Source organism: Castanea sativa, chromosome 12, assembly GCF_040712315.1.
Source record: "Castanea sativa cultivar Marrone di Chiusa Pesio chromosome 12, ASM4071231v1".
Lineage (NCBI taxonomy): Eukaryota > Viridiplantae > Streptophyta > Magnoliopsida > Fagales > Fagaceae > Castanea > Castanea sativa.
The window spans coordinates 20,816,530-20,836,579 of record NC_134024.1 but is presented as its reverse complement, the minus strand read 5'-3'; the positions used below and the strand labels follow the sequence as shown (position 1 = coordinate 20,836,579).

General features: G+C 36.0%; 1 protein-coding gene and 1 pseudogene across 1 annotated transcript; one reads left to right on the top strand and one right to left on the bottom strand.

The window, feature by feature from the left end:
• Positions 1-2,515: 2,515 nt before the first annotated feature.
• On the bottom strand, positions 2,516-10,580 carry LOC142620346 (uncharacterized; annotated as a pseudogene).
• Positions 10,581-12,863: 2,283 nt separating this feature from the next.
• Positions 12,864-19,665, top strand: LOC142618725 (uncharacterized). The gene is made up of 12 exons (XM_075791716.1): positions 12,864-13,202; positions 13,363-13,461; positions 13,575-13,632; positions 14,884-14,964; positions 15,100-15,171; positions 15,271-15,518; positions 15,620-15,691; positions 16,033-16,149; positions 16,236-16,317; positions 16,462-16,508; positions 18,401-18,482; positions 19,175-19,665. Exons 1-12 carry the CDS (start codon positions 13,003-13,005, stop codon positions 19,256-19,258), a joined length of 1,242 nt encoding a protein of 413 aa, XP_075647831.1. The 5' UTR covers positions 12,864-13,002; the 3' UTR covers positions 19,259-19,665.
• Positions 19,666-20,050: the final 385 nt, after the last annotated feature.

Below are 20,050 nucleotides of genomic sequence, written 5' to 3'. Positions count from 1 at the left end.
GTTCAATTTGCTTATTTACCTTAAAGAAATTTCATTATTTTAAAAACATGTCCTTTTGGTTTGGTTTTTGCCTCCATCTCTTCCTAAGAAGTTGCCTGATATTGTACATTCTGAAAAATCATGCCAGGATTCTTTTGGATTTAGTGTACGTTTGGGTGGGGCTTAAACGCCCAGCGTCTGCGTTTCAGCCCCAGGAATTTTTTTTTTTTTTTTAGTGGACGCGCTATGGTCACTGTTCATTGGCCATGAACAGTGATTTTAGGCAATGAACAGTAATTTTAGGTGTGAACAGTGTTTTTTACCCATTAAAAAATTATTTTGCTACAGTATTTTTCAATTTCAATTTTCAGCTGTATCCAAACGGACCGTTAGTGCATTCTAAGATAGCTGAGTATAATTTAGCAAGAAAGAAACCTGGGTGGGACAGAGCTGTAGCTGCTTTTCTTTTATAGAATGGACTCAAGGATTAATATTGCTTAAATCCTAATTGAAGGATCCAAAATATATTTCCATCCAAAACTATTTTATTCAATTGAATTTTATTTACGGTCAGCCACCTGTGATTTTTGAGCAACTTTGAAGAAGTTATCAATCATTTAAATTGAATAGTACTAGAAATATAATTTTTTATACAAAATATTTTACAAACTATTGACGTGGGTAGTGGTGATTGGTAAATAAAAAAGTGATGTTAATAGTTGGCTTAAGATAAGAACCAATATGAAGTTGGTCATATCAAGAATTTGGAAAAATGTTGTAAAATAGTTTATGGCTGTAGCATTACTCTTTTAAAATTGGTGGAATCTAAATGGTTATTTAGGGGAGCGGGGGGGGAATAGGTCTAAGATTTGGATATGTCTCCTGCAATCAATTTTCAAGATGGTGGGAAAGAGAAAAAAAGTAATTTGATTAATTGGATCATTGAATTTGACTGTTATTCTGTTTTCACTCTTTATGCTTAAAATAATTGCATAGAAATTACCATTACTAATTTGTTTTAAGCTGGACAAAAAGTTGGTTCATTAAAGTATATAAAAAAGGTCAAAAAGTTGGGTTGATTTTTTATTTGATTTTCCATTGATTTTGGATTTGATTTTCTTTGAATTTGGATTGATTTTGTGATTGGATTATCATGTAACGTAATGGGTTGTAATGGATTATCACTAACGAAGCGACTCCTGTTGGCTCCACCTTATCTAACAATCACAGACCCATATTTGAGGGAGTAGCTGAGTAGCAACTCATTAGTTGTAACAAAGATGACATTAAGCTTTTGTAGCTCAATTGGCATTATGACACTTTCCGGTATTTCCAAACATCCAAGCTCAAATCCCCTACACCAATAATCAAATTGTCCAACAAAAAAAAAAAAAGTTCAAATCTTTTTCTTTTTTTTTCTTTTGAGATTTTTTTTTGAAATCTTAATTAACTTCTAGGGTACATTAATTTGGTGTTTTTTTTTTTTTTTTGGGTTATTGACTCCTCTTTCACAGCGTGGTACTTGCTTGCTACTCCCTGGCTCTACAGCATAATATAATTTGATAAAATTTTATTTTTAAAAAAATTAATAATTAAATAGCTTAATGAAAAACCATAGGCATTATTAATGAAAAAATTAATAATACAAGGATGTCAATGTAGTATTTCTAACTATAGGCATGCTGTAAGGAAACCGTCTGTATTGGAAATTGCTCAAATTCCTTAATGAAATCTTGCAGCCAAGGAATGTTACCATCATCGGCCTAGAAGGGACTGATCTTGCCCAAATATGTGATTTTCACAACAGGGATATACAGAGCATTTTGAAACTAAAATCTTTCCCATTACATTTTTATAATATGCCTTAACTAGATCATTTGGAATATATTACTAAAACAAAGATCACTATAAATTATAATACGTCCCTAATGTTTATTTTAAATTTAAAATATTTATAGTGAACACTCAAAAAAAAAAAAAAGTACTCCCTCCGTCTTACTTTGTTTGTCTTCTATTCCATTTTGAGATGTCTTAAAATATTGTCCTGTTTCTAAAAATAAAAGTTATTAGTTTACTAATGTTCCTATTATACCCCTACTTTATTTTCAAAACTATTTGAAAAGAAAACTAACTATTTTTTTTTTTTTAAATCTATCTGATTGGGGCACTTTTTTAGTTGTCTCATTAAGAATAACTTTTTTTTTTTTTAAAAAGCTAATAAATTTATTTAAGGGTAGTTTTGTAAACTTATACATTTTTATAAGGCAGACAAAATAATAAATGATGTTCCCTTAAAAAGTTTGATTTTTCAAACATGACAAACAAAGTGAGATGGAGGGAGTATCATTTTTCCTGAAATCTGTGTTACCCTTACTAGCAACAATTTATTAATACTTGCAATTAAAGATCTAGCAGTACTCTAGGCATTACATAATCTTAAACAAACAATTGATTTCAGCAGCATACATTTGACAAGTTATATAGCATTCCAAACAATTCACTATATCCTTGCCTGTCCTGATGAGACTTTGTGGCCTTAGGAATGTGGATTTGGGGTTGATAACATTTGAGAAACCATGCGCATAGACGGTCTATATTTTGGGTTAGCATGCAATTGCCTGCTTTATGATGACTGTCAGTTGATTCTCAACCTCAAGAGTGGGAGATTGAAGACGCATGTCTAACAAATCTTTCAACAATAATTTCTCCCCCACAATTGAAGCAGATAGATTGGGGATCATTTCACCAGGATGTTTTCCTTTGATAACTTCAATAGTCAAAACTCCAAAGTTATAAACATCACATTTCTCAGTTATCTTCATTGTATAAGCAAGCTCTACAAACAAACAAAATATTATGTCAATATGTTCATATGCTACAAGGATTAAAAAATTGTAGTATATTACCTGGTGCAACATATCCATATGTGCCGGCAAGTGAAGTTCAATTGGATGAGTCGGGATTAAGAAGCTTAGCTATGCCAAAGTCTGAAACATGAGCTTCATATTGAGAGTCCAGCAAAATATTTTTGCTTGATATGTCCCTATGAACAATTGGTAATGAGTAATTATGGTGCATGTAAGACAAAGCATGAGCCACACCTTTGATGATATTCACCCTTTTATTCCAATCCAATTCTTTAGCTCCTTTATCATTGGTAAAAAATGTGTCCAAGCTACCCTTTTCAAGGTACTTGTAAATAAAAAACGAGTGTTGTGAATGTGAACAAAAGCCATACAATCTCACAATATTACGATGTCAGATTTCTATTAATGCCATTATCTCATTGAAGAACCCTTTTTGGTGTGCAATCTCACCGTCACACGAGGATGAGAGTTTCTTCACTGCCACTATGTGTCCTAATGTTAGACTTGCTTTATAAATGGTTCCATGTCCTCCCTTCCCAATGCAAAACATAGATTTAAAGCCCTAGGTTGCTTCAATGATATCCTTATACATTGCTCTTCCATCGAAAGTTGATATTGAAAGCACCTTTTCATTGTGCATGTTATTTGTTTGATTTGTATGTAGACGGTTCCTTTTTCTTTGTATAATGAAGAAAATTCCAAGGAATGCCAATACAAGTAGAAGTGTTCCTAAAAGAGGGAAAATGACTAACAAAATGATTTTGTGCCCCTCTTTAGGAATATGTTTTTCTTCCACACAACGTTGCAATCCTATAACATTTCTGCACAATCCTTTATTCCCTTCTAAGGCTTCCATTGGAATATTTTGAAATGATTTGCTATTGGGAAGAGGACCTTCCAACTCATTGTGGGATATGCTGACGTATGACAAGCCATGCATTTCTTCAAAAGCAATGGTAATTAAACCAAAGAGATTATTGTGGGAGAAGTTCAATAGCCCCAACCTTTGTAAATTGCCAACTTTTGAACGTATCTCTCCTTTGAACAAGTTATAACTCAAATCTAGTTGGGACAAATGAGCTAAATTACAAATTTGAACCGGAATGCCTTTGCTAAACTTGTTGCTCAAATTCAAGTAGTTAAGTTTCAAAAGGTTCTCTATATTTTTGGGGACTGACTTGCTAAATTTGTTAGTGGATAGATCTAGATATTCGAGTTTTGTTAATGATCCAAGCTCTACAGGTATATCCCCTGAAAGTTGATTTCCATTCAATATCAACTTCAACAAATAAGTTAACTTTCCAAATTCCTTTGGAAGCTTCCCAACTAATTGATTATAAGAAAGGTCTAGTAAATGGAGTTGAGATAAATTTTTTCAAGTGGCATGCCACCAGTAATATAGTTCCTAGCAATTCATAAGGTGGTTAGTTGTGGGCACCGACTCCAATTTTGTGAGATTTGACCATAAAATCTATTGTAACTTAGGTCCATGTACTGCAAGTTTCTATAGACACCAAAGTCTTCAGATAGGTTTCCAACGAATAGGTTTCTTTCAAGGCGAACTCTGAATAAGCTTGTGCAGTTTCTCAAGGTTTTTGGGTATTGAACCTAGATGCTGGTTGTTGAAAGCAACCAAGTTTTGAAGGGATCCACTTTGGCATAAGTTTTGAGGCAAAGAGCCAGTGAAGTGATTTGTATCTAGCTTTAGCATTGCTAACTTCATCAAATTCCCTATCTCTTGAGGAACCGAGCTAGAAAGTTGGTTATCATGGAGAATTAAAACTTTAAGTTGCTCAAATTACCCAATGAAATTGGAACAATACCATTTAAATGATTAATACCCAATTGAAGGCTAATTTAGGACTTCAAGTTTCTTAAGTCTTTAGGAATGGTGCCAGAAAGTTGATTGGCCTTCAAGTGTAAGATGGTTAGGTTGCTAAGAACACCTAACAATGTAGGAATTGAACCAGAAAGGTTATTATATCGAAAGCTTAAAGAGCAAAGAGACTTCAAATTCCCTATTTATAGGGGGATGGAGCCAGAGAGCTGATTTTGGTTCATATTCAACAATGTCAGCTTTTCAAATTTTCCAATACTGTAAGGGATGGTACCTATTAAACTGTTGTTACATATGTCAAGTTCAACTAAATTGGTAAGGTTTTCAATTTTTGAAGGAATGGGAGTAGAAAGCTGATTATCATAGAGGTACAAATAAGCCAAGATGCTTAAATTACCTAGAGATACAAGAATGGAACATGAAAAGAAATTCTCATTGAGATACACGTTAGTTAGGTAGCTTAAATTACCTAATGAAGCGAGAATGCATCCATGGAAATGGTTAGCAGACAAAGAAAGCTCTTGAAGAGTCTTTAGCTGGCCCATTTCTAAAGGAATTAAGACTGATTTTTATCTAGCTTCAAGACTTTAAGGTTGATCAGTAGGCCAAGTTATTATAGGATAGATAAAAATATATGAGTTTAGGCAGGTGACTAATGTCAATAGGGACTGTACCAAAGAGTTTATTAGAATATAGCTTAGTTTAGCCTAACCCATCAAGCTTAGCTCAGTATACTGTATTTGTAGTATTTTCATATTACTTGTACTTCACACATACCAAAGAGTTTATAAGGCTCTCTATTGTATAGTGTTATACACATAGAATATACATCAAAATACAGACTATTCAGTCTTTCTCTTTCTCATTTTATATTCTTAACATGGTATCAGAGCCATTGCTTTAACATTCTGGTACCTGTGGTCATCTTTAGCATTCTTCCGCTGCCCTTGCCTTCATCCAGTAGCCACTGTCAGAAGCGAGTTATCGCCGTCATGCCCACTGTCCCTACAATGCTTGGATCTCATCATTTTGTTCATCAAATTGTCAAAACAAAGGCATAATGTCTTAGATCAGCCAGTCTTGAGAAAAACCCAACCAAGAACAGCCTAAAATCACTAGACACACACCACCAGAAGTTTGTGGCTCATGAACACACGCTCCACGGGCTGCCAGAAGCCACACACGCTACAAGCACTAGTCACATCGCTGCAACGCCCCAACACGTGCCTGACTTGGTTTGCTTCACACCATGTCAGCCCTAGGGTGACAACATTTTGCCCACATTAGCGCCTCGTGTCATCAGCTTATGTCAGCACACGTCAACCGTTGACTTTTGTATTACTGTCCGTTGACTTTTGACCAAAAGTCAAAATTTTTGAACTGGGCCTATCTTGCTCAGTTTTTCGCACAGATTTTGTTTTTGGGCTCTGTTTCTTCATTTGAGGTCTCTAAATTCCTATTTGTGGTCATTTTCTTCATGATGGCTCAACAAAACGAACGAGACATTATTTGTCCTATTACAGTTATCTTGGATGGTCCTACTAGCTATCATGCATGGTCCCCAAATATGACTATCCTTCTCAAGGGTCGCAAGCTATAGAGGTATGTAACTAGTTCGATTCCCTAGCCAATGCCACTTCCTCAATCCAAAGCCACTGCTGACTCCGATGCCTCTAAGGCTACTATTGTAACAGAGGATGATTATGAAGCACACCTAGAGGAATGGGAGAGTATTCGGAGTAAGATTCTGTCTTGGTTTATCAATACCTCTGTACCTTCCATTCATAGTTTTCTTCCTCGTCTTGGTACTGCTACGGCTGCTTGGATATTTCTGTCAAGTCACTACAATTGCACTAATGATTCAAGTCTAGAGTTTCACATTGAATCCAAGCTTTATCAGATTTACCAAGAGACAGGTTAGTTTATTTCTGATTATTATTCTCAGACTTCTTCTATTTAGAAACAACTCTCTGCTGCAGATCCTCCACTAAAGCATCATAAGGATATTGAGCTCTTTGCCAAATATCGGGACCGCCGTTGATTTTTGCATTTCATGATGGGTTTCCATGAGGATTTTAAGCCTACTCGGGTTTCTCTGCTTAGCTGGTCTCTTGCTCCTTCTCTTGATGCTGTAGTCAAGGAGCTTATCTCCGAGGAGAATCGTTGGCCTACTTATCACATGTCATCCTCTGACCATGTGTTGGCTACACCCTTTCCTCCTCCACTGCCTCCCATTGCTGCATTCACTGCTCCTCCCTGGATAAACTCTAGGCGTCCCACCTATCAATCTTCCAAAGGTAATTTTTGCGAGTTTTGTCATGCCAAAGACCATGATATCTTTGTTTGTCGCAAATGGCAGAAATTCATGCAAGAGTAGAACAAAGCTTTGCTTCCTCGGGTAGCTGCTGTGTGTCCCTCAGATCAATCGGTTCCTACAGGTTCATCTTTGGCCTCATCACTTACTACAATTGGTATTGAGGCAGTAGTTCAACATGTTTTATCCCAAACTTCCACTACCCTTTCTGTTACCTCAAGTAAACATTATTGGTTTTTTGATACTGCATGTTGTAACCATATGACCCATGATGAATCACAATTCTCTGATAAGGCACCTTTAACACATCCCATCTCTATTTATACTGCTAATGGAACTCCTATGCCTGTTAGTCATAAATGAACAACATTTTCTCCTAGTTTATCCCTTGTGTCTATTTACCAAATATTTCATCAAATGAAACACAGTTCAATCACACTGTTAAGATCTTTCAGTCAGATAATGCTCAAGAATATAATGATAAATCTTTTCTATCATTTTAGATAGCCATGGTACCCTCCCCCACCAGTCTTGTCCTTACACCTCTCAACAAAATGGTAGTGCAGAACAAAAATATCGTCACATTCTTGATGTTGTCTGCACCCTTCTCATTTCTGCATCTATTCTTGTGTGCTTTTGGGGTGAGGCAACACTCACTGTTGTTTACACCATTAATCATATTTCTTCATCGACCACATGCAACAAATTACCCTTTGAGCTCCTCTATGGTCAACCCTTGACTACTCTTCTCTTTGAGTTTTTGGTTGTGCTTGTTTTGTCTCTCTTCCTTCTCATGAACAGATAAAGCTCCAGCCTTGTGCTCGTCTCTGTTGCTTCCTTGGCTATGGTGTACCCCAAAAAGGTTTTTGCTGCTATAATCCCATCACTCATCGCCTTTGTGTCTCCTGTCATGTTGAATTATGGGAACATCGTCCTTTCATGAGTCTTCAGTAGTTTTCTATGTCCTCTTTCTCAGAGTCTCCCATTTTTACTGATCTTTTTCTCCTTCTTTATTTTGAACTTGTAGAGGATTCTTCAACATTGGCTGCCTCTCCAGACAACTCATCTCCAGTTCTGTCCCCGGCATATGACCTGCTTGTCTTGGATCTTGTGGCACCATGATCTTCAGCCTCATGTTGGTCCTGACCTTCGTCGCTCTACTTGGGTAAGTGTTCCTCCTCCTTGTCTCACTGATTATTACTACTCTTTTGCTTTTGCCACCTTCTATGATCCTCACAACTATCGTGAGGCCCATACTGACCCTCTTTGGCAGCAAGTTATGTTCGAAGAACTAGATGCCTTTCACAAAAATCACACTTGGGATATGGTTGATTTTCCTCCTAGTCAGTATGTAGTAGGTTGTAGGTGGGTTTACAAGATTAAGACCAAGGCTGATAGATTTGTTGAACGATACAAGCCTCGCCTAGTTGCCAAGGGCTTTACTCAAGAATATGACATTGACTATGAGGAAACTTTTGCTTCTGTTGCTCGCCTTACATCTGTCAGATGTCTCATTGCTGTGGCTACCGTTCACCGTTGGCCTCTTTATCAGATGGATGTGAAGAATGCTTTCCTCCATGGAGATCTCCAAGAAGAAATGTACATTCAACCACCCCTTGGCTATACTCACTCAGGCCGTCACGTTTGTCGCCTTTGTCGTGCTCTTTATGGCTTCAAGCATGCTCCTCAAGCTTGGTTTGAAAAGTTTAGCTCAGTTATTGCTCAGCAGGGTTTCACTTCGAGTCCTCAAGACACTACTTTCTTCGTCTGAAGATCCTCTATTGTTATTACTCTTATTCTTCTTTATGTTGATGACATGATTATTAGTGGAGATGATTTTGCAAGAATTTGTTCTTTTTAGCATTTCCTTAGTCAGCATTTTGAGATAAAAGATCTGGGCACTCTTAGTTATTTTCTTGGGCTTGAGGTTACCTTATCCTTTGATGGATACTATCTTTCCCAAACTAAATATGCTTCTGACCTTCTTTCCAAAGCCAGTATCACAAATAACAAAACTGTTTCCACTCCCTTAGAATATAATGCCAAGCTCACACCCTTGGATGGTGAACCTATATTAGATGCTACTTGTTATCATCAACTGGTTGGTAGTCTGATCTATCTCACTATCACTCATCCGGATATTTCACATGTCACGAGTATGGTTAGTAAGTTCATGGATACCCCTCATTCTATCCACTATGTTGTTGTTTTACGAATTCTCCGATACATCAAGGGCACACTTTATCAAGGTCTTCACTACTCCTCTCGGTCTTCTCTCGAGCTCCATGCTTATTCAAATGCTGATTGGGTAGGTGATCCAACTAATCGATGCTCCATCACAGGTTTTTGTTTCCTGTTGGATACTTCTCTTGTCTCATGGCATAGCAAGAAGTAGGACGTTGTTTCACGTTCCAGTACCGAGGCTAACTATCGTGCTCTTGCTAACACCACCTGCGAGCTTGTCTGGCTTCGATGGCTCTTGGCTGACATGGATACTCCACAGCCTACTGCCACTCCTCTTTATTGTGATAATCGTAGTGCCATCTACATTTCTCATAATGATGTCTTCTATGAACACACCAAGCACATTGAGATCAACTGCCACATCACTCGCCAGCGTTTCAAGAAAGGTAATCTCTAGTTGTTCTCTATCTCCTCTGCCGACCAACTTGCTGATATGTTCACCAAAACTCATTTGCCTGGTCATCTTCGAGATTTGATATCCAAATTCCAGTTGGCTTCCTCCTTGCCACCTTGAGTTTGAGGGGGATGTTAGAAATATAGCTTAGTCTAGCCTAATCCATCGAGCTTAGCCCGGTATACTGTATTTGTAGTATACTCATATTATTTGTACTTCACATATACTTAGCCTATATAAGGCTCTCTATTGTACAGTGTTATACACACCATATGTATATCAATATACAGACTATTCAGTCCTTCTCTTTCTCACTTTATATTCTTAACAGAGTTCATTCATGTAGAGGTCAAATAGATGAAAGGTTTGGGAATGACAAGAATGAAAATTCATGTAGCGTACCTTTTAAGCCTAAGTTAGTCAGGTTTAGTCTAATAACACTTCCTGCATGGTTGCAAGAAACGCTGAACCAACTGCATGGGTTTGAGCTTGCATTTTGATTATTGGAAGAATTGGTTGGAGGGAGAGTCCAAGAAGGCAGGAATGACTGGTTTTTTCATTTTGAAAACTGGCTTTCCAATTGATAAGAGCATCTTTCTGTCTCGGCTTCTTTATCCACAGAAATAGAACCAGCAACAAATGAAAAATGTAACACGGTCAACACGACTATAGAGAAACGGGGGAAGATACTTTTTTGTAGCTAGTGAATGCCATGGGTTTTTTAAAGCTAGTGAAGAGCATCTAATTCAGTCTCTCTGTTTATCAATTTTCATCATTCCTTTTCTTTAAATACCAATCATGTTTTGTCGTTAATGGGAAAGAGAAGAAGAAAATACCCATGAAAATAAATTCCAAACACAATAATAATAATAATAATAATAATAATAATAATAATAATAATAATAATAATAACAATACATTTGTCAAGGAAATTGAAGAGCACATTTTGTTTTTATTTGGTGGAAAATTTGCAATAGTATTTACTTTTAAAAAAATATATAGAAGCAATTCTATGTATTTTGAACATTAAAAAAATAACCAACACGTACGTTTGACGTAAAAGTCACTCCACAAGTACAAGTTCATGTGAGGTGCGGGAGTGTGAGGCAAGAGTTAGGGTTTAAGTATCTAAGAGAGAGTTTTACACACACACGTTTAGATTAAACTAGAATAAAATTTTTATTTCAAATAAAAAAATGTATTTAAATCCCTAAATTTAGGCACGAAATGCATGTTTGGTACACATGATGATGTAATAGAATAGCGATTCCTTAACTTACACAATAACCTTACAAAAAGATTTCCTAAAATAACCACTACTTGCCGCTCCTCTCTTTCTCTCTCTGGAAAGTTGATTGCAAGGACCTACATATGAGTGCAAACTTCCATGTTTTTCGTTGACAATGTTGTCAAGACCTTCCTATGTATATCCAAGCTTGCCCATTGACAAGCCGAAGCAGTTTAGATTCCTTGCGGTTCTTGCTACTGCAAGGAAAATGGTCCATTTTTTTTTTACCACATTCTTTGGTTATGAAGAATTGCAGCTTCATAACCGCAAGGGGTTGATTTGGTACTCTTGATCTTATGATATTTATGAGATCCTATATTTGAAACCTCTGTCAGTATTTTGGGATTACCTCTAAGGGATTCATTCTCGTAATAACTTGGTGTGTGTGGGATGAGGGATAACATATATCCTACGGAATAGTCAAATACTCGAAAAGGTTTAGATATTTTCGCGTATAAAAAAAGAATATTAGAATCTTATACAAGCTAAGGAAGCAAAAATTGATAGGGCTATATGTTCTTTATAAGATTATTAATTTTGAACATAAAACAATAATTGTAGTTATAAAAGTTTTCAATTTATATATGAAATGATGTTAATCTAGACCCACAAAAAGTGAAAATATATATATATTTTTAAAATAAGAGTATTTTAGGAAATTTCAATTTTCAAGTACACATTCAAGATTTTATTCCCATGTCATTACCAAACCGATGAATAATAATAATTATTCCATTACAACCTCTTGTATTCTTCTTCTCAAAAAAAAAAAAAAAACCCTCTTGTAGTCTTTGTAATGCTAATTCTTTTTTCTATGTAATTTTCATTACAGTGTACCAAATATACCTTAAGTATAGACTTGATGAAATATCGAGTAGAACACAATAATTGAGACAAAAGATTTGTATTCATCCTAGTTTTTGTTTCTAATTTTTTGGTGTTACTTTGAGTCAATAGCTTAAATCAATCCCCCTTAACCTCCCCTCCTCCCTAAGCACTTTTGTGCATGGGGACTTTGGCTATTCACGTGGAAAGAATTTTCCATATTCTCAGTCAAGAAAACGTAGGAAAAAAGATCCACGAGCATAAATTCCAAGCAAAATAATTAAATAATACATTGGGGAAGGAAATTGAGGAGCATGTTTTTGTTTTATTTGGTGGAAAAGTTGGCAATTCTATGCACTTTTTTATTTTTAAATTTTTATGGGAGCAATTATATGCACTTTGAACATTAAAAAAATTTATTTAAACGAGTAAGCCTAAATTTACGCGTTAAGTACAGTCCCAATGAAGCATAAAATGAAATATAACAAGTGAAACATAATTTGTGTTTATCCTTATTTTTATTTCTAGCTTTTTGATCGTTACTTTGACTCTGCCGCTCGAACCAATCCCCCAAACCCAAGCACTTCATGCATGGGGACTTTTGCTATTCATCTGGATAGAATTTTCTACATTCTCACTCAAGTCAGTCAAGAAAAGGTAGGCAAAAGACCCATTGACGTAAATAAATAAATAATACATTGGCGAAGGAAATTGACGAGCAGTTTATCTTTTTATTTGGTGGAAAAGTTGCAATGCTATGCACTTTGAACTTTTAAACAATTGCACACTCTTACTGCAATGGTCACTGTACAAATATAAATACTTATGGGTGTAAAAGACAAGGGTCAGGTTTAACCGTTTAAGTTTATAGGAGAAAGCTTCACATACATATACTCTTAAATTAGGTTAAAGTAGAAATTATTTATTGTGTTTAAAAAAAAAAAAAATATACAGTGCCATGAAATCTGTGTTACCCTTACCGATAGTAATTTTGAAAAAGACACAGAATTTTTCAAGTTAAAAGAGAGAAATCAAAGTAGCCACCAAAATGAACGAATATGAACCGCTATTTTATTGTTTATATATATATATATATAAATTTTTTTTTTTCCCTTAACGAATCGTACATCCGAGATCTTATGGTATGACTGTATGAGCCTATCCGTTTCTTTTGATTAATGTCCATCCATTCCATTGGCGCCATTTCCAGCAGCAGAAGAGAAGAGCAGTGCAGAAGCGACTATCGGACCAACCATGCTCCTCGCCGTACCTGATTGCCTCACTTCGCTCCGATACACTCCCACCTTTCTCTTCCCCCGACTCTCCAACTCGGCTCCGAACTCACTGGCCCCAACTCGGACGCGTCGCCTCTGCAAAGCCTCACTGATCACCAACTCCGACTCCTTCGAGGTTGGTCGATTCCTCGGCAGTTATGGCTTCATGAACATCACTAGGTTTCGCCTCTTCAACTTTTGTATTATTTTCGCCTTACTCACACACTCTCTCTCTCTCTCTTTTCTTTTCTCTTTGTTAGGTTACTTTTAGAGTTATAGTTGTGAAGTCAATGTTGATCTCAATGTAATGGTAAAAGCTTCTTTTGCTTGCCCCCCCCAGCTATTCAGGGTTCCAATCAGGGTCAGATATTGAATATTCACCCGGAGACTTGGGGCAATTGAGAGTTCAAGATGTAGGAGAAGGCAATGTAAAGATTAGGTAAATTTTAAAGGATACGATGAATGATCATACACATTTTGGTTCTGTAAATAAATAATGCAAATGCGTTATTTTTCTTCATACTGATATTGTCCATGGCAGTTCTTTTGTAGTCTTTATGAAGGGAGAGTCTCTCAGGGTCCACTTAGAGGGACTTCAGTTCTTTTTAAGGTGAGTAGGTCACATTTATTTCACACGCTCAACCATTTCAACACGTCTTTATGATTAACAAGGATTAATATGTTAAAATAAAGAGAATGTTGATGAACAAAAGATGTAGCCTTTAACAAACCATGGTTTGTATTTATACATAATGTCTTTGGCTAATCATGACTTAACCTCTAAAAGAAATTCCCTCAAATTCTTCAAGATAAAAAAGCACAATGCTAGTTGACAAATAATCTCCATAACATGTTACTTGGGAAGCACGGGTGCGGCGTTTGGGCCACCGCACCCGCGTCCGACGCAGCTCGACGCGGGGACGCGCAGGCGACGCCGCTGCCTGCGCGTCCGTGCCGCGTCGGGCATTAAAAAAATACTTTTTTCGGCGCGATTCGCGCCGATACAGCGCCGATTCGGGCTGACGCGTGCGATTCGCACCGATTCGCGCGAAATCGGGCCGATTCGGCCCAAATCGGTACGTATCGGGAGCAAACCGGTTTGACGAAATCGGCCGATACCAGCCGAAATCTGCCAATACTGGCCGAAATCGGCTGATACCGGCCGAAATTCAAAAAAAAAAAAGTATTTCTCTTCAGCTAGGTTCTCTCCCATTCTCTGTATTCTAGTTATTATTTACTATTGCTCTTAAATTTGGTATATATTTATATAATGTGAAAAAGTATGTTTAGCAATATATTAAAAATATAAATAAAAATATTTTAAATAATTTTTTAATCGCCGCACCCGTACCCGAATCCCGAAACGCACCCGTGCTTCATAGCATGTTACGGTCTTCAATGATTAGACAGTTCTTCTACATAGCCCAAGTTAGAGTTAAAGGCATGCAAATGATTGAAACATGAGTCATAAATTGCTTAAAATAAACACCATCAAGTGAAGGTTGTTTTGCCCCTTTATGTTGTGTTTTTCAGATAGAAAGTTGCCTGCATTTTTGGGCTTAAATATAGTCTAACGTTTTAATGATATATCATTGCAACGGTCTCTTTATGGTTTAATCAAGTCTTGCCCCATTCAATCAATGTATTTTCCCTTTATATTAACATCATCCCATTTAAATACTCAGAAAACAATCTGTTTTAAGTATGCTTTTTTCCTATTTTATTTTATTTTTATATTTTAAGGAAAAAGAAAAAGAAAATATTTACAACTTAATCTGGTAGGCTATACTTCGATACCTCAATTTAATTCAGCTCTTTAGACTCGATATACATATTGAAAATAGCAATTTTATATATGTAGGTTTATCCTGGACAACGAGCTGGTGGTATGGAGGCTGATATGATGGCTGCAAATGAGTTGAATGCTCACTCTTTCCTTCAAGTAGGATAAGATGCTTTTCACTTACTCTATAAATAATTGTATACGCCTGCCCTTAATTGCACGTTGTCAGAAGCACTGAACAGTCCTATTGGCTTTTTTTTTGGGGCGGGGGGTTGCGGGGATCATTTTTTGCAGAGCAGTTCGAAAGGTATCTGTCAGAATCTCATGATACTTGTTGGTGGGTTTGAGACAAAAACTGGGGAACAGGTTTGTTATGTGATATCAATTATCTTCACATGTAAAGTGTTTGGGTTTTTTTTTTTTGTTTTTTGGTAGATACATTTACAGTATAATTATCCTGCACAGTGGCTTGCTTTCCGTAATAATGGGAAATATAGTGCCGCAGACTATGCAAAAGTTATGAGTGAAAGAGTATCAAAAAATCGTGCACTAGGAGAACAGATGTCTTGGAATCAATTTGAACAAGAGATAACAATTAAACGCAGAAGATATTTTGTCCTTAAGCTTCTTCAGGGTGCCATAAGAGGTCTAGCTTTCATGCATGACCAAGATAGATTACACCAGAGTCTTGGACCATCTTCTGTTGTTCTTAAGTATGTATTATGGAAATATTCAATTTGGTTCTTCTGTATGATACTATAGGATTGTGTTAATCCATTTATATGCTACTCAAAGTTTGGCTTATTAATGACAGTACAATTGTAGAAAGAGATGCTGCTTACTTAGTTCCACGACTTCGGGATCTAGCCTTTTCTGTTGACATTGGGTATGTAAACAGTATTTAAAAAAAAAATTAAATGTAATTTATGCTTCAAAATTTTGTTCATAAAAAAAAGGACTCTGCTTTATTAATTTGGTAAGAAGAATTATACGTGTTCTGTAGTTAGGTACTTGGCCTTGTTGAGGGTCAGGGAGTGCCAATTTCTATTCTGAAATAATTCAATTATTATCACAATACATTTCTTGCAGAAACATCACAACTACCTCAGGAAGTAATATCTTTCTTTCCTTATTTGTTTATTTAATTTGCAAATTATTGCTTAAAATAAAATTTCAGTTACAGCATAACTCAAAATAGTTCTAATATCCAACACATTGCCTTCCCAGATATCCATCTCTAGATGAGGGTCGTGGAACACTCTCAGAGGGACTTTGGAGACGAGCATCTGCTGCTGGTGCCTACACACCAATGGAGAAAAGAGCCTTTGGAATAGCAGATGATATGTAATTTATTGAAACATGGTTTCTTCTTAGTAATTTGGTTCAGCTTCATATTCCATTTTACCATTTTCTTTCTTGTTCCCCTGCAGATATGAAGCAGGTCTTCTTTTTGCATACTTAGCTTTTGTTCCATTTTGTGAAGCAGGCATAGTGGATAGCCTTTCGTTGCAAGTAAGCTACTATTCTTTCAGTTTTTTTTTTTTTAATTTTTTTTAATTTGGGGTTCATATTGTTCTTTCTACAAATGTTTTTATGTTTATGAATGTGATGTTAGCAAGTCTTCTAGATCCTAATCGTTTATTTTGTGAACTTCAGAGGCTTCTGGAGAGCACTTTCAAGCTTGATGTTGAAGCTACAAGAGAGTAAGATGTCTTCTATATCCTACAATCAAGTACTACTTATGATGTAAATGAACTATGGCCTTGACTTTCAGAAATGGAGAATAAACTCCTCCCCTCCCCACTTTTTCGGGGCAACACTTGAAAATCAGAATCTAGTTGTTAAGATAATTTTCTTTGGCTCTCTTAGACTTTTGGCCTTTTGCTTTAATGTCTTTGCTTCAAAGTCTAGGTCCCTCCTCCCCCATCCTCTCTCTCTCTCTCTCTCTCTCTCTCTCCTAGGCAACACTCGAAAGTTACAATCTTTTGTTAAGAGAACCTCCTTTGGCTCTCTTAGTTCTGGAGTTTTGCTTCATCGTCTTTGTTTCAAAGTCTAGGGAGCTCTGAAATTATTATCCCTTTCCTTGAATCAATACTGCAAATTACCTACAGAACAACAAATGTTCATGAATTATTCAAAACTAACTTTCTAGTAGCATTGCCTTGAGTTGGAATGCATGTTAGAATAGTTTTTCTTCAGAAGCACGAGAGTGAAGTTCAATGTCTAACCATAGTGGCAGTTAGAAATGACCACATCACATCTAAAATAAGATATTCATCTTCTGGAGACAGACATGAATGGAGGGAGAATAATTCTCTATCACTGAGAATTAGAGTTTCGAAAGTGTTGGGAGAAACGATAGGAAAGCCTTAGTGAAAAAAATATATGATGAAACTAAAGAAAATTGTAGATAATCTTTTGAAGGCTATATAAATGCATTATTGCATTATCTTTCAAATATGGATGTAACATGTATACAAGTCAGTTATCCTTTTGGCTCTTCCTTTGTCTACCTCTGTGCATAGCGTGGCATCCCTTTTTGCCTTTTATTTAATGAAATTTTTACTTATTGTTATTAGGAATTTTCTTTTAGGGTCAACTAAATTACCTTAATTGTGGGTAATCACATAGATATCACAATATGGCAATTTTACTCCTATCACATACATACTCGTAACACTCCCCCTCAAATTGGGCATATATATATGTGTGTGTGTGTATGTATGAATGTATGTATGTATATCATATAATCTCAGCTTGTTACATAACATATTCAAACGAGTTTGCACACAAGTTTAGTTAACATATCAGCAACTTAAGCTCCTGTAGAGACATAGGGAGTAGTAATGACACCCTTTTCCACTTGTTCATGAACTAGATGGCAATCCAATTCTATATGCTTGGTACACTTGTGAAACGTAGGATTAGATGCATTATGAATTGTGGCCTGATTGTTGCAATACACAGTCATAGGTAACTTAACCTCCAACATTAATTCTTCAAGAAGCTGCATAATCTACATCAGCTTACATGATGTATGTGCCATGTCTCTGTACTCAGCTTCTGCACTAGATCGGGTATAACACTCTGTTTCTTACTTTTACTACATACGCTAAATGTTAATTTATGTTTTCTTCTACCTTTTTTTCCCCTTGAATTGAATCAACTCACTCTTCCTCTTTATTACATTAATCGCTTTCTTATACACATGTCCAAGTCATCTCAAGCGACTATCCCCCATTTTTTCATCAATAGGGGGTGCCCATTTTCTTAAGCAAAAATGGCCATGTTAAATTTGTACTGTAAACATCCAATGCCATTTGTCTCATTAATATGAATATTTTGTGGTTAAGAATTATGATTATTGAATTGACCCAAACTTGTCTTGGTAGATCTTTTAAGCGTTGTCCTAGTTCTTTGTGTGTTTCTTCATTTAGGCAGGAGAGAATTTGGAAATTTTGCTTATCCCAATAACTACTCAGCTTTGTGGTATTTCTTACCTGTATGATTATGATCTTTCTTGCAGGTATGTTTTATTTTTTTCTCTTTAGCTTCTTAGTTATTGTTTTATTTTTCTTTTTTCTTCTTTTGGCAGGTATTGTTTAGCAGATGATCGATTACTAGATGCTGTCAAATTCCTGGATCTTGGTGATGGTGCCGGTTGGGAGTTACTCCAGGTTTTAATTGCCTTTTCTGACTATGATGAATAAATCTTGGTGCACCCATTATATTTTTTGTCCACATTCTGGATACTTGTATAAATGAAACACATATGTGGCAATAAAAATTATTAGTTAATATATGAACGTCTGTAATAGATGATATATTGTTCCAAAAAAAGTTGCATCAGTCACTGTGGAGGAAAACCAAACCCATAAAAAAAACAGCTATAATAGGAACTTTTTAGATTGCTATAGATTTTTGATAGGCTAGAATATTTTAGAAGGATAAATTTTTTAGTCCAGAGCAGTTTGAATGGGTAAAGCAAACTATATATGATGACACTTTCAATCAAAAGGATGATTCCATTTGCTTATAAAATTGTGGTGTGGTGGGTACCTCTCATATAGGATATTCAGTTCCACCTGTACATTTAGTTTCTTCAGTCTAAACTCCACTACTCAAAATGTTTCATTGATTGGTGAACCATATTTCTAATGTGTACAAAATAAGTTTTTTTTTTTTTTTTTCATACAAGGTAACAAGCTCCACATTTATCTTATTTTATTTTTCTTTTTAATCTTTCAGTGGACTCAGAATTTCTATGATTTGTTGCCTGGTCATTTTTACTGAAATGATGCAGAAGGTTCCCTTGTAGAATTCAAAGTTATTTCCATTGTGTTCTAAAAGATTCTTATTCTTGGCATAGGCAATGCTGAATCCTGACTTCAGAAAACGGCCAATTGCAGAGGCTGTGCTCAATCATCGGTTCATGACCAGCGCCATTCCCTGAGTTCCAAATGTCATCTCAACTCGGCTTGTTTATTACTCTGGTTGATCCAAAATATCAAGGGGACTTGGAGAAGTTATTTTATCTTAAGAATGTACAGAAGTTAACACAACAGAAGGGAGGAAGCAAGATGCAGGAGTTGGCTGGATCAGAATCTAAACTTCACCATGCTACATGTAATAATTGTACAAGTAGTGCGAGTCTCCATTTCCCAAACATCAAATTCTACTCTTGAATATTTATCATCTCTGTTAAAGATGATTGTTGCGAAAATAAACCCATTTAGGCAAGACTAAAGAAAAGAGAAGAAAGCAAGACTAAAGAAAAGAGAAGAAAAATAGATACGGAATTTTTGATATGCCTATGTGGCAAAGAAAGTTCTACTATAAAATTAGGAGATTTCAATAGTAGTACACAAGCACTCACAAGATCCAAACCCCAATTTAATTCTACTTTTCCCTTAATGAATTGCCGGAACACTAACTAAATATATGTTGATCAGTAAGGTATGTGTGTGTGTGTATATATATATATACACATACATGCATACGCATTAAGTTGGCTAGGGTATTAAAATTGCACAGGGGTTACTATAGTCGGCAATATTAATGTCCTACTACAAGAAGTACTCTATGTTAGACCAAATTATAGCCACCGACTCAACAATGATGATGATGTTGTGTTGGTTATTTGATTAAATTCGCCGTACTGTGTCTAGCTTTCAATAACTGCATAGCTTAAATTACAAATTAAGCTTGATAAATGATTTTGAGAATGAATGCCCTAAGGAGCTTT